At 46.0% G+C, this 14,319-nt stretch overlaps 1 protein-coding gene across 7 annotated transcripts in view; it reads left to right on the plus strand.

The window, feature by feature from the left end:
- Positions 1-14,319, plus strand: part of RUNX1 (RUNX family transcription factor 1) — a 260,177-nt gene that overhangs the window by 190,612 nt on the left and 55,246 nt on the right. For all 7 annotated transcript variants that reach the window (XM_045501443.1, XM_045501444.1, XM_045501440.1 and 4 more), the window contains one exon: positions 1,870-1,974. In XM_045501443.1, coding sequence (XP_045357399.1) covers positions 1,870-1,974 — 105 coding nt within the window. The remainder of the gene's footprint in view (positions 1-1,869; positions 1,975-14,319) is intronic.

Consider the following 14,319-nt stretch of genomic DNA (forward strand, 5'->3'; position numbering starts at 1 on the left):
ACACAGTGTATAATATACCTGAAATACAAAATTCGTGATAATAGACTGTTTACATTATCGGTGAGTCTTCAGATAGGCAGTAGGCTATTGGTAGTTTTTGGGGAGTCAAAGGTTATACATGGATTTTCAACAGGGCAGAGGTCGCTGCCCCTAACACCTGTGTTGTTCAAGGGTCACCTGTGTTTTTATTGAGCTTTTTTGTAGCTTTCCTTGGTGTGAAAACATGCATGACAGTTGAAGATACTCTGTTCTTTCTAACTTGGGGGAGGAAGACAATTTGAGTCTTACGTGGGTTGGGAACAGATAAGGGGATGGGTGGGCCTTTCATTTCTTCTAGGTTTCATTTCATGGTACATGACTAAGAGGAGAAACTGTTAAATAGAGACCCACTGCAGTGATGTGGGTGGTCCAAATATCATGCTTAGTCAAACCTTAGGATCCTGTTGGGGAACTCTGAGAAACAGAAAAGGAAAATAATAAAAGCGAGCACAACACACACACACACGCACACACACACACACACACACACGCGCGCGTGCGCACACGCACACCTTCAAATATCATGCTCCAGATACCATTTTAATGATTTTACTCCTATGAACTCATTTAACCTCCTCCAAACCCTATAAGGTAGAAAATGTTATATGTACCCATTTTCCAGGTAAGGGCACTGAGGCACAGAGGGGTCTGGGGCCTTGCCAAAGGTCAGCTAGCCCAAGTTCAAACCAAGAGTTCGTCCTTTGAACCACCTAGCCAAAAAATGTTTTCAATGATCAATATATGTGCATATTAATACCTATATTATTAATATTAATTGTTGGTATATTTCTGTTCTGTTAGTTATTTATGTATTTATACGTTGGTCACTGTAGTCTGAATTATATATATATTTTAAAATAGTTTTTAAAAGTTACTAAAACCATGGCGGTAGACATATGTTATAAAAAGGTGCTTGCGTCCCATGCATGTATGTGAAGTGTTTGGGTGGAGATCCCGTGCGTGTATATGTCTCTAGTCCTTATTGAACCTCAGTCTGTCAGTTACATATTGTGAAGTCAGTTTGTTGACTGTAAATTTTGTCTGGCCAATCCCATGAGTACCTGTAATAGCATCTAGCATTTAAAAATAATATTTAGGGGTGCCTGGGTGGCTCAGTCAGTTAAGCGTCTGACTTCGGCTCAGGTCACGATCTCACGGTTTGTGAGTTCGAGCCCCGCGTCTCACTCAAAAAAAAAAAAAAATGAATAAACGTTAAGAAAAATTTTTAAATAATAATAATATTTAAAGTCCACCAGCAATTAGTGTCTTTGAAATACAGAGAGAATAATTTGAATTTAGCCTATTCCCAAACTCAGGTATTCTGTCTTTCCCAAACCTTGAAGGGGCAAGCAATGTTAAAAAGGAAAGATGAAGCCCTGGGTGTTGTATGAAAACCAATTTGACAATAAACTTCATATATTGGGGAAAAAAAAAAAAAAAGGAAAGATGGATACAGTTTCTTTCACTCCTTGGGGACCAGCTCTGGGGGAGTGGATAGCAGCCAATCCGATCCCATGTTCCCTGGAGTCTTGGCTTGAAAGAAAACAAAGCTGAATCTCTCTTGATCCTGTGTTGTTTTATTGATGATTAAACGGAAGCCGTGTAACTATGCGAAGTGTTAACATCTTACACAAATACCAAAGGTGTGCATTCTGGAATTTAAGCAAAGCCAAACTCAAGGGAGTGTTGGAAAAACCACCAACTTGTGCCCAAGAAGTACCACCTTTCCAGTTTGATGGCTGGAAAGCATAAATTAATGGTCAACTACCCAGCAGATATATCCAGGCCATCACCTCATTGTTTTGTGTGTTCTCTTTTGTGTTCCAACAGGGAAAAGCTTCACTTTGACAATCACGGTCTTCACGAACCCACCACAAGTTGCCACGTACCACAGAGCCATCAAAATCACAGTGGATGGACCCCGGGAACCTCGAAGTAAGTGCCCCCCCCCCCTCGGGGCTGGCAAACCTCTGGGCTGGGACACTGAGGCACCAGGGACGGTATCTCAGAATCCTTGGGTTTGACTGACGTTGCTCAAATGCGGCTAAAACCTGTGCCAGAGAGGGATAGGAGGCTCCTGCAGGGAGAGAGAATTTTATCGTTGACAGTCGTCAAAGTTTGTCTCTGAGCACTGGGCTCCTTTTAAAGCATTCTCTTAGAAGGCAGAAGCAAATCAGCCTGAGTCAAATGTGTGTTGGAAGCATTTCGGGGCTGCATGAAACTAAGGACTAGTCCCTCAAATACACGGTGAAGTTCAACAGTATCAGAAACGAACAGTAAATGGAAGAATGGCCAGCCGCAGGGGTGGCCCCCCCAAAAAAAAAAAATGCCTGAGGGTCAGAGTGGACCACAAGTAGTGATTACCATCCATGCTGGCCTTTTATTCATTTGTTAAGGCCAGAGATGAAAACTATGAAAATGACCATGTCTTTTCTGTGGCATAGATCAGAATCTTATTACAGGATTGATTAAAATAGAGAATGGGAGGGCAGAAGAATTCCTGGGGGAAAACCAGTAAATATAGAAAGACGGTACCAAAAAAAAAAAAAAAAAAGAAAGAAAGAAAAAGAAATAGCTCCTGTGAGGAAAGCTTTTTTAAAAAGCAGTGGGGTTGTTTAGTCTGCAGAAAGATGTTTTCACGGTGACTTAATGACTATCTTTGAGTAAACACAAGAGTAACACTCTTTTCCAGAACCACACCCTTCCCCGGGCCGGAGGCTGGGTTCTACCCATCATCTGCATGCCTCCAAACCATATCAGGTCCCCGGGGTGGAAAATGAGTCCTGTCTCTTCTGGTGGGAGAGATTCAAAAATAGGGCTTATGCCTGGAGGTTGAGACGCGGGGAGGCGAGGTCGTAAAACGGACTGGTTAAGAATTTGGGTTCTGGGGGTGTTGGGGGTCGGGGGAAACAAATGGAGTTCTGGTTCAGGCGCTTAAGCCTTCAGCAAGTTACGGAACCTCCCCGGACCTCAGTTTCCTCATCTGCAAAATGGAGATAATAGCGAGGGCCGCTTTTATAAGACAGGAAGAGACAACGCTTTGTGCCTGGCACAGAGGATGAGCTCGGGAGACGTTGTCCATCCGCAGGAGGGGCTCCCTGCCCGCCTCTGCGGCTGCTGTTCGGCGGGGCTGTCCTCCAGGGGCCTTTCTCGTTGTGGGGGTGCTCCTGGGGCTGTAAGGCCGCCCCCAGGCGTGACTCTACAGGTCACCCCGTGCTCACCCCAAGTCGTGCCTCATAGTGTCTTGATCACATAGAACCATCCCATGTGCTGCCTCAGCTTTCTCAGTGCCCCAGAGAGGGAAGAACCCCCACAGGGAAGCCACACCCGCCAGGAAGAGCCCCCCAGGATGTGGCATTCCATTCACGAGGAGCGCCTGGGTGCAGCCTGCCTGCTCCGTGTGACTCCCTTTATCTCTGACCTCGGTTACCGCCTCTCCACTTTTTCTCTTGAAGTCACGGAGACCATCTGTCGGGTCATGCCCAGACTCAGGAAACTCTGGGACTTTGGTGGCATCCCCCTGATTCCAGTGTGTGTTTGAACAGCCAGGCCACAGGCACAGGACCACACAGTGACAGCCAAACCCAGCTTTGTAGGTTTCCAAAGTAGGCGTGGCAAACTGAAGACTCCTAGTGACCCTGTCATATTAATAACGGAACAGAAACACCCAGCAGGCGCCTTGGCTCTCTGTAGAGGACCAAAGAGGAAGCAGGCTTAGATTCGAGCAAAGCCCAGGGTTGGGGGGGCAGGGGGCATGCAGGCGGCTGTGAGGTGTCAGGAAAATGACCCTGGGGGTCGCGAAGTCGTGAGAGAGGCTCACTCGGGTGGTTGTAGAACCTCTGTCTTTAAAAACAGAAACAGTAGTTTCGACTCAGACCGTTCAAACGGTGACCTGCCTGGAGGAAGAAGCTTTAACCAGGTGACCCCTTGATATACCTCTACCTCTGTTATTCTCTCATGCAGAAAAAAGGGCAGGTTTTTGCCCCACTGCTTGTATTTCCTGTAACATTCAAAGAAGCATCCAGGTGGCTGAACTTGAGAAAAACAAATGATGGTCGCTCTGACTGTTAAGAATTGGCAGCCGGAGGGGAAAATATGCTATTGTAAGGGCCTGCCTGTGTATACAGTTGACTCCCCTGCTGTTTTATAACTCCAGAAAGCGGTCACGATTGAGAAGGGCTCTTTGAACAGACAGAAGAGATTTGCTCCAGAGGCATCCATTTTTATGGCGTCTCTCCTGCCAAATGGAATTTGGGGTCTTAGGAAAAATTAAGTGGGAGGTGCTAAGCATGCTATAGAGAGGTGTTACAGTCCCAAGTAGACAGCCTCGCATTTCACAAAGGTCTTCTAGAAGAAGAATTAAATGCACACAGACTCCCAGAGGGGCTTGAGTAACGCTGACTTTTCTATTCACCCAGGAAGCAAGGGTGGGGCCCCTCACTGCTAATATTAGTATGCTGTTTTCCTCGTTATGTGAACATCTCGATTCAAGGTGGGAACTACTTTTTGATGAAGTTCTGCTCGCAGCCATTTTGTTTTTAATGAGAAAGTGAACACAGTTGGGTTTTTTTTCCCCCGGCTTTATTGAGATGTCATTGACCTATAGCATTGTGTAAGTTTCAGGTTTGCAACATGATGATTCGCTGTACGTGTATATTGCAAAATGATTACCACGGCAAGATGAGTTAACAGATCCATCCACTCAAATAGCGTGTGCGTGCGTGTGTGCATGCTGAGAACTTTTACGATCTGTTTGCCTGGCAACTTTCAACTATACGACACAGTATTGTCAACCATAGTCGTCATGCTATCCGTTACATCCACAGGACCCGTTCATCTTACAACCGGAAGCTTGTACCCCTTCACCATCTTTGCCTACTTCCCTACACTCATTCTACCCCCATCCCCTGCCCCTGCCCCCACCGATCGGCTCTCTGTTTCCATGAGTTCTTCTCTCTCTCTCTCTCTTTTTTTTTAGATTTTACATGTGAGATCATCCCGTATTTGTCTTTCTCTGTCTGACTTATTTCCCGTAGCATGATATCCTCAGTGTTCACCCATGTTGTTGCAAATGGCAGCATTTCCTTCCTTATTAAGGCTGAATGATATTCCGGTATGTAGTTATGGCAAAGTGGCCCTGGCATTGACAAGTACAATCGTTTTGAAAAGTTCTATCGTTTTCATGGCATCAAAGAGCGGGGGAGCTGAAGAGAGAGCCTCCGGGCCTCGTGGCCTCAGAGAGAAGGGAAAGTCCCAGAGAAATGAAATGATTTGCCTTGGTTGAGAAAAAGTAGTTGGTAATAAGGCAGGAGGAGAATGAGGGGCTCCTGGTACCTCATCCTGTTCTCCTGTCCACCCGTCCATTCACCTCTTCATCTCCCTGGGCCATCTGTCCACTACCTATGCCAAAGTCTCTGAGCTGGCTTCTCACCCTCGTGTTTTAAATGAGGCGATAGCTCATAGGGCTCCTCGCGTTCCTCCCAGCTGTAAGATGGTCTGAAACGGGCAAATGGTGGTGCTTCATTGCAGGCATGGAGGCCTTTAACTTGAAACACTCATGCAAAGAACCAGAAGGAAAGCTTATCTCACTCAACCGGACACTCAGGTGATTAAGGAAAGAACAGTCAGGGTACCTGGGTGGCTGAGTCGGTTAAGCGTCACACTCTTGATTTCGGCTCCGGCCACGATCTCACGGTCCGTGAGGTCAAGCCCCGTGTCAGGCTCCGTGCGGACAGCGTGGAGCCCGCTTGGGATTCTCTCTCCCTCTCTCTCTGCCCCTCCCTCCTCGGCTCGTGCATTCTCGCTCTCAAAATAAATAAACGTTAAGAAAAGAAAGAAAGAAAAGGACTATGAATTAGAGAGCATGCCACAGCTGACTTTTCCAGGCCAAAGGGATAACTTGGTGCTTCCCACCCCACTTCCCTGGGTTTCGGTGGCGAAGGTACAGCAGAAAGTGTATTCCGGAGAGAACTGAAAACCGTTTTCACTTCGGATGGTTACTTGCTCTTTTGCAGTAACTGACCTGCCACTTAGTGAGTCAAAACTTGGGTTGTTTTTTTTTTTTTCCCACACTCCGTGAGATTTATTTTTCATGTCAGACTAAGAGAGAAATTACCAGTTGATGAAAAATTAAATTTATTATGGAGAAAGGGCACTGTCCGCAGGCATTTTCTCTGTGGGGATCGGTTCTTGCAAGCAGCAGTATGCAGATAGCACACAGATGCAACAATCCTGGGTGGCTTGTTATGCAAATGACGGTACATTTCCAGGACCGAGACAGAACCACACTTTGTGGCTTGGTAACACATTGAAAGAAAAAGTCTTCTCGTTACGCGGGAGAGACAGGGCGACCGGCTTTTTCAGGAAAACGGTACTCGAGAGTTGTTTTTGATGCATTTTTTATATTTGAGGGGATCTAATGAAAACTCCTAGCTCGAGCCCATGGATCTGTGATATGATAATACTGAGATACCGAAGCATATTCTCTGCAGCTGTTTGACTAAATAATTTGTGTGGCGGCCCAGGGCCGTGGAGGAAGACATTTTGCTAAGGAGAGATTGAGGAGAGTTAGCAGCCGGGACCCTAAGTGACCCGACGGGCAGGGGGTGGGGATCCCAGGAGTGCGGACTGGAGAGTCCTTCTGATGTCACAAGCCATTACCTGTCTGGCCAGATAGCTGTTAACTTCTGGAACATTGAGCAACCTAATTAAAAATTGAAAAGATTAATAAAACAAATACTGGCCATCTCTGGGACAACACCTGCCCTCAGGTTAAAGGAGTCCTTCACAGTAACTGCTATGCTGGCTTGGAATTCACAATAACAGAGAGCTAGGTGGAGCCGTTCCTGAAAAACTTCGGAAAATGCCATTTTCTGGGGCACCAGCCTTCTTGCCGGCTCACTTTCTTAAAACAGGGAATCGTAGTTAAAATAGGTCCACCGAAGGGCCTAACTCTTCATCGCTCCGTTGCTTTGCTAAGGACTCTGTGGAGGTCACGTCACACAAATACATTTCCTTCTGTGATTTTGAATATAAGTAGCAGATCTCCAATAGACAGAAGAAACAAGATCCTTCAACATGGAGAGTGTGTCTGGAGGGAAAAACAGGAATGCGTGGAAGGTACCCGTACACGGTGGCGATAACGAGCCTAAACATATTTGAGATGGAGTCTCCTTGGAAGAGTGTGGGATGAGCAGAAGTGTTTGCGGATTGCTCTCGAGACTAAGGCACAGGGTTTCCTTAACTACTGTTTTCTCTTAATCATAAAGACACCTAATAACAATAATAGCTAACACTTAGTGCTGATTGTCTGCCCAACACCATTCAAAGGGCTTCCCGTATATCATCTGATCTAATCTTTGCGAGAACAGGTGAGGAAGTGGAAGCAAAGAGAAGAGACATCCCTCGCTCAAGGTCACAGGGTCAGTAAGCGAGAACTGAAACGAAACAGCCCAGACGCGGCCAGCCGCAGCCGCCACGGTCTGTTTTGAAGAACTGCGCCAACCCCTCCTTGCGCTTCATTGTATTGAAATTTCTGCTTCGGAAATTTTTTATTAGGAGAGTGTATCAATCCGACTCTGGTTCAAATACAGCCGTCTTCAAGAAAGCCGAGCCTCATAGCCTTGGCAGTCATTGGACAGGAAGGGAACCCGCATTCGCCCTTGGATGAGGTTGTAATGCAGTACAGCCTGGGGCACAGGGCGGGACCCGGTGACCGGCCACGTGGTCACAGGTACCGATGGTTGGTTCCATGTCTGTCACCAGGGTCTGCTTGGGGACGGACGTGAAGCAGGGACCTCCAGTGTTGGCATGCAGGAAAGATGAATGAGGTAACAAAATGAGGAGTGCCTGGGTAGCTAGCTCAGTCGGTTTAGCATTTGACTTCAGCTCAGGTTAGGATCTCCCAGTTCGTGAGATCGAGCCCTGCATCGGGCTGTGTGCTGTCAGCTCAGAGCCTGCAGCCTGCTTCAGATTCTGTGCCTCCTTCTGTCGCCGGCTCATGCTCTGCTCTCTTTCTCTCTCTCTCTCTGTCTCAAAAATAAAGAAGCATGAAAACAGAATTGTTTTAATGTAACAAAATGATCACTTGAACAGTCCAAGTCTTGTGCCCCCTCCCCCCCACCTTTGGCAAAGAGCTTCCTGGAAGGTCCAGATACACGGGTGCAGCCCTCTGGAAAGATGAAAATTTGTGTCATTTGCCACCAAATGGTTAGTGGAAGGCCAGGCAGTTTTACAGATCTGTGAGCTCAGGATTGCAGTTATCCGTCTACAGTCGCTTTGTTTGCTCAGAACTGCTTAAGCATTTCTTCCAGTTAATGAACAGTGATTTACTTAATCCTCTGGATTTTTCAAATATCAGATTTGGACCTCAGTTTTTTTCTAGATGAAATCTGGCTCCACAAAAGAAAAAGGAAATAATGCTATCTTCCCTCCCACTCAGATATAAAGTAAGAGACAGGCTGAGGGTCAAAGAAGAGGAAATGTTCTACTGCCTTATATCCCTCCCCCCGACTCTGAGAGGCATTTCGGTGCTACGATGGACATTCTGGGGTGACTTTCTCTGGTACTGTAATTCTCATGTGCTAAGTTCCCCGACAACCCCCAAGACTTAGCAATGGCAATTTTTCAAGGATTAATAATAATGTGCCTAAGTGTTTCCAATGAATTTTAGAACCTCTTTCTGCTTGTTATTTTTAGTAGTATGAAACAAGATTAAGAAGACTTTTATATAAAGATTTCCCTGACCCTTGAGTTTTCGATGGACTTAATTCAGGCCCAGGTCCAAAAGGGTCCCTTGGACAAATGGGAATAGAGGAAAATCCTGGGAGAAGTATGCTTCTGTCCCTGGAAACAGGGATAATCCCTCCTCGGTGCTCACCAAGACCCAGGGAGGCCTATGACCTCTTGGTAACTAGCTCTATTTTATATCAAGGTTACTAAGATTTTTCAGATGGTGTTTACGTTGCTGTCGAAAGGAAGGGGCAAAAATCCCTTCCAGGTACCAGTGAGAATGCCAGGAAAGGATCTGGGCACCTTCACAGTCTAATGGAGGAGAAAGAGGAGAGAGGAAGCAGGCAGTGAAATTTAGACCATTACCTTGGATTTCTCTTTCCATCGAGGCCATTGTAAACCGAAGCACTGTCTTGAGTTTCACCCCGGTGAGGTCGAGATCTAAGCTAATATATCACAGCCCTTGTTAGAATTTACTCTATGAAGTGCTAAAAGGAGAAAAAAGAATCTGTCTCTCTCGAGGCTGCCATTTCTTAATCTTAAAACATGTAGAGAGGTCTCTGGGTCCTGAAGGGGGGACCTGGGTTTCACGATGATGCCATCAGGCCAGTGGATGTGACCTCAAGCAATTATCCCAAGTACTTTCTTCCTCACTTTCCTCTTCTGACCAACCAGGCGATGGGATGAGATCATCTCTAAATTAGCTCCCACTTGGAAGGGGTAACAAAATATTGTCCGAAAAGCAGAGCCCTGAGTTCCACACAAGCAAGGCCCCTTCGAGGCCGAGTCTCTGGGCCCCCTTCCCTGGGGGAAGGAGACTCCGTCCTGTGTGACATCGGACATACCCACATGCACCCACGTGTGTGATATGTTGGATACCATTGTGGTTTGTTTTTTTTTTTCTTCTGTAAATTTTTGAAAGAGCTTTCATCATTTTTTTTTTTTAATTGTTATTGTTTATTTAGTTTTGAGACCGGGACAGAGCACGAGCGGGGGAGGGACAGAGAGAGAGGGAGACACACAACGCAAAGCAGGTTCCAGGCTCCAAGCTGTCAGCACAGAGCCCGACGCGGGGCTCGAACCCACGAGTTGCGAGCTCATGACCTGAGCCGAAGTCGGACGCTTAACCGACTGAGCCACCCAGGCGCCCCATTTTGTCATTTATTTTTGAAATTATCTGGCTGTGAGTAACTTGTTTTATTACCTTCAGCCCCGATTTCACCGCCATGAACAAGGTGAGTGCAATCAGGGGCTGAGATCCCCATATCCTCACTTGCTAACTGTGTGGGTGACCATACCGGGGAGGGAGGGGACGCTGAGCCTCCATAAAACAAGGACATGGCTGGGAGGCTGGATAAGACAGCCTCTGTGGAACGTGTAGGGCCCACAATAAGTGCTCAGAAGACAGAGCAATTATTTGCATTTGGTCTTAGAGTTCTTTGGCTATGAGAAAACTCTAAGCCAAAAAAAAAAAAAAAAAAATTTGAGAATCCTCAGTTTAAAAATTCATGAAGTCGCCATCATGCTGCATTTTTTAAGACATTTAATTAAACATTTATAAATTTTGATTTTTTTTTTTTTTTTTTTCAGTTTTCCTTTTGTATTTAGACCCAGCAAAATTTCTTTTCTGGCATTTTTATGGACCCTTGAAACGCTCCGGGCACTGTTCCTAAGTCCCTCTTGGGTAAAATGTTGCTCCCAAGTCCCTCTTGCTCCCAAATGTTGAACTTTGTGAAAAATTCCGGGGGAAAAATCCTGTCTGAGTAACATCGCAAGTCGGTGCTGAGATCTAACGTGTGGGCTCTTTTCAATATAGGCATGACAGGGCTGTAGGACAGGCTCTTCCGTACTGTTCTAGAAAACTGACAAAGTGCGCCAGAGGCCCCTGGAATCTGAATTCTTGCCCCAGAGGAAGGCAGCTCTCCTCCCGGGGTACCTGGACCCGCCAGCCACAGGCAAGCTTTGCAGACATAGGAAACCTGCTCAGCCACCCTAAACCATCGTGTCTTTCTAGACTTGTTTTGGTTTTTTGGTTTTTGGCGTTTTTTTGATATTTGGGTATCTGTTTGTAGGGCTTTTCTTCATTTCCCCCCAAAGACATTCAGTGGCACATTTCAATGACCCGGTGCTCCCACCCTACAGACTTGGAGACTTTTCCGGGTGCGCGTGGTGGGGCAGTTAGCATCCCACGGGCCCTGCGGCCTGAGGGGAGTAGCTCAGCCGAGGTCCGTGGGTAGCATCCAGTTGCCCTGTGAGGGGACCTGAGCTGGGGCATTGGTAACCTCGGGTGCTACAGCAACAGGTGGGCCCCAGCTCCGTGACTGCCACTGCCAAGGCCGGCACGTGGACCTGTGCCTGTGGATGGACTGGGTTTGGCCGTGCCGCACACATTATCAGATCGGCTTCTTGACCGTGGGACGGATCTAGAATTTTTTCGTACACCAGCCACTTCCGCTTTTCGTTTTGAAAACAAACTAACAGGGACGCCTGTGTGGCTCAGTCAGTGAAGCATCCAACTTCAGCTCAGGTCAGGATCTCAGGGTTCATGAGTTCGAGCCCCACACCGAGCTCTCCGATGTCAGCACAGAGCCTGCGTAGGATCCTCTGTCCCCCTTTCTCTCTGCCCCTTCCCCGCTCACTCACTCTTTCTCTCTCTCTCAAAAAAATAAGTAAATAAAAACATGTATCGAAAAAAGAAAAGAAAGCAAACAAACAAAACTCTGCTCAAGTTTTCCCGAAGGCTTGGGTTTTTTTCCTGTAAGCTAGGTAGCCAAGAAAGTCCTCAAGTAAGAATTAGATCCAGTGGGTCTTCTAGAACTCCATCACCACAGAGAAAAAAACCAAACAAAGCAAAACCCCAAAGTTCAGCTTAAATAAGTAAAAGCCACCCCCTCGCCCTAGATCTGTATTTAAGTTCATTTGGGCTCACTTGCAATTTTCGTGTTCTGTTCTTTCAGTGTGCTTGTCCTTGATAATTGAGCTGTCTTCAAGGGTTTTTGCCATGAAAAGTTGACCATAAAGAAGGGATAAACTAAAAACAAATAATTTAGGTACCCCAAGCAAAGTTCTTTTCTCTTTGCCTTCTTTTTCTTTTTCTTTTCTTTTTTTTTTTTTTTTTTTTTAAGGAACACGACTGAATTAATCTGCCAACTCCCTGGACCCCTATAAAGTAAGTTAATGGTAGTACATTAGTTTGTTACTTCCATGATCTACATATACTCAGGTTCCATTGAAGCCAGTATTCAGTAAAGCTGAGACCGTTATGGAAGTCTCTCGGTATTCTTTCATTTACCGAAATGTCGAACACTTGATCTATGTGTTTGGTTGGTTTTGTTTTTGTTTGTGTTCACCGTGGCCTAGAAGTCAGTCTTCTGGTCATTTGAGATAAAATGTAAATATTTTGAAATAAGTAAATCCTTAAAGACTGCATGCATTTATGGCCCCTTTTGGATTTGTTCCCGGGATCACCTTATTTTTACTTAGCTTTGAAGTGGTTTTGTGATATTTCCAATTCATTCACTGTAAAGAGCTACAGAAAACTGCACACAGTCACATCTTTTTGTTTGTCTCCAGCATTGCCAACAGGGCATAACCCCAGGTTTCAGAAACGGAGCAGAGAGCTCGCATTTGGAGCTGGACCAGCCCGGCTTCAGTGTCATCCCTGCCACTGACCAGTGGCACATCAGTTTCCCCATCCGAAGAATGGGCTTAGCGACACCGGCCTTGCTGGAGGGTGTGAAGGTGAAAGGAGTGTGCCTGAGAGGCAGGCTAGAGTGGGGGTTGGCAACTAGAGAGTTGGCTGCTTCCTTCAACCCCGCCTCTCCTCCATGATCAGATGAGCCTCCCCAAGCTCAGCCCTCTCGGGTGTAAAACCAGGAGGGTGATATCCCTATGAGAGGGAGGTCTTGTGCAGATTGATGATAGCACAGCCTGGCACAGAGGAGCTCCTTAAATATTAGCACATGCCCTGGACACAGGTCCCTTTCCCTCATCCCTTAGCCTTTACCAAGGGAAACTACTGGAATTCTGCCCGAGTGGGGACCAAATATGTGCCATTGCCAAGTTAGTTTTTATTTTTAAATTTTCTTTTTATAATGTTTATTCTTTTTTTTGAGAGAGAGAGAGAGACAGAGAGAGACAGAGTGTGAGCAGGGGAGGGGCAGAGAGAGAGGGACACACAGAGTCCGGAGCAGGCTCCAGGCTCTGAGCTGTCAGCACAGAGCCCGACGTGGGGCTCAAACCCACGAGCCGTGAGATCCTGACCTGAGCCAAAGTCGGATGCTTAACTGACTGAGCCACCCATGCGCCCCATTGCCAAGTTATTTTTTAAAAACTCCTGGCAGATTGGGTCCCCAGCATACAATTCAATAAGGGCTTTTTTTCTCTTTTACCTTCCACCCTATCTACTATTAATTCCAAATACTGAACTGATTTCAACAATTTATTCCTCACTGAAGCAAAATCCTGTTAACCGGATTGCCCTGGAGAGAAGTGGTCCTTTTCCAAATAGAGATTTTATCAAAATTTAGTTGTTTCTTAACTGAATGTTAGCACTCATGCTGCTGTGTGCCTGCCAACGTCTAGAAGCTTCCACGGGGTCATCTATCAGATGGGAATAATCATATGAGCTGTCTACTGCCTAGCCCTATTTCAGATGAATTGAGATAATATATATCAAGATGTTTGGTAAACAGTCTTACCGGTTAGGTAATAGAAATCTAATAGATTATAGTGCAATAATAGAAAAATATAATAGAAAAATTGATTATTGTTTTGTATCTACTGTACAAAAATCTCAGGGATCTTAAATAATTATTGTTTTTTTGAGGGTAGATTTTGTTTCATCAGGCCTTTCAGAACCGAGGGGAAGAAACGTGTAGAAAAGGAATAGAGATGCTCAAATCAGCCCCAGGTGCCAATCCGTACTGTTAGGAATTTTACCTTTTGCCATTAGAATATCCTATTGTCTTTACCTACTACTATATACCCTTGAAAAACACTGGAAGCTAAAAGCAGCAACCCTAACAGTTAAAAGAGCCGCATTTACTTTAAAGATGCATTTCTTTTCCGAAACCAAATGCCACCTTTCCTCGGCGATTCTGGAATTCTCGTTTCTCTCGGTGAAAGGCTCGGGAAGAGAGTTCCTGGTGGAGTCCCTGTTCTTTTTTTTTTTTTTTTTTTTTTTTTTCTTTTTTGCCCATGGCTTTTTACATATGCTGCTTGCCTGAGATTTCTGGATTAGATTTCAGGGAGGTGACATGTTACCAACGTTGGGCCTCCGTGCCAGTTTCCCAGGACGAGTCAAATCTGCAACAGCTCAGAGGTGAGACTCTTCCAAGGCTCCGGAGGCCGGTTCTCTGTCCTGTTCCTTCACGGACTGGCTGCCAGGACCAGGTTGGGAGAAACTCGTTCTCTTCCTTGGGTGATTCAGCCAGTCTCAAAATAAATAGGCAGGCAGAAAGAACTGGAAACTGCTGAAATTTGAGTCTCCAGGGCTGGGCTCTTCTCGGGAGCCGCTCGGTTGAACTGTAAAAGGAATCCTGAGCCCTG

This window comes from Leopardus geoffroyi, chromosome C2 (genome assembly GCF_018350155.1).
Source record: "Leopardus geoffroyi isolate Oge1 chromosome C2, O.geoffroyi_Oge1_pat1.0, whole genome shotgun sequence".
NCBI lineage: Eukaryota > Metazoa > Chordata > Mammalia > Carnivora > Felidae > Leopardus > Leopardus geoffroyi.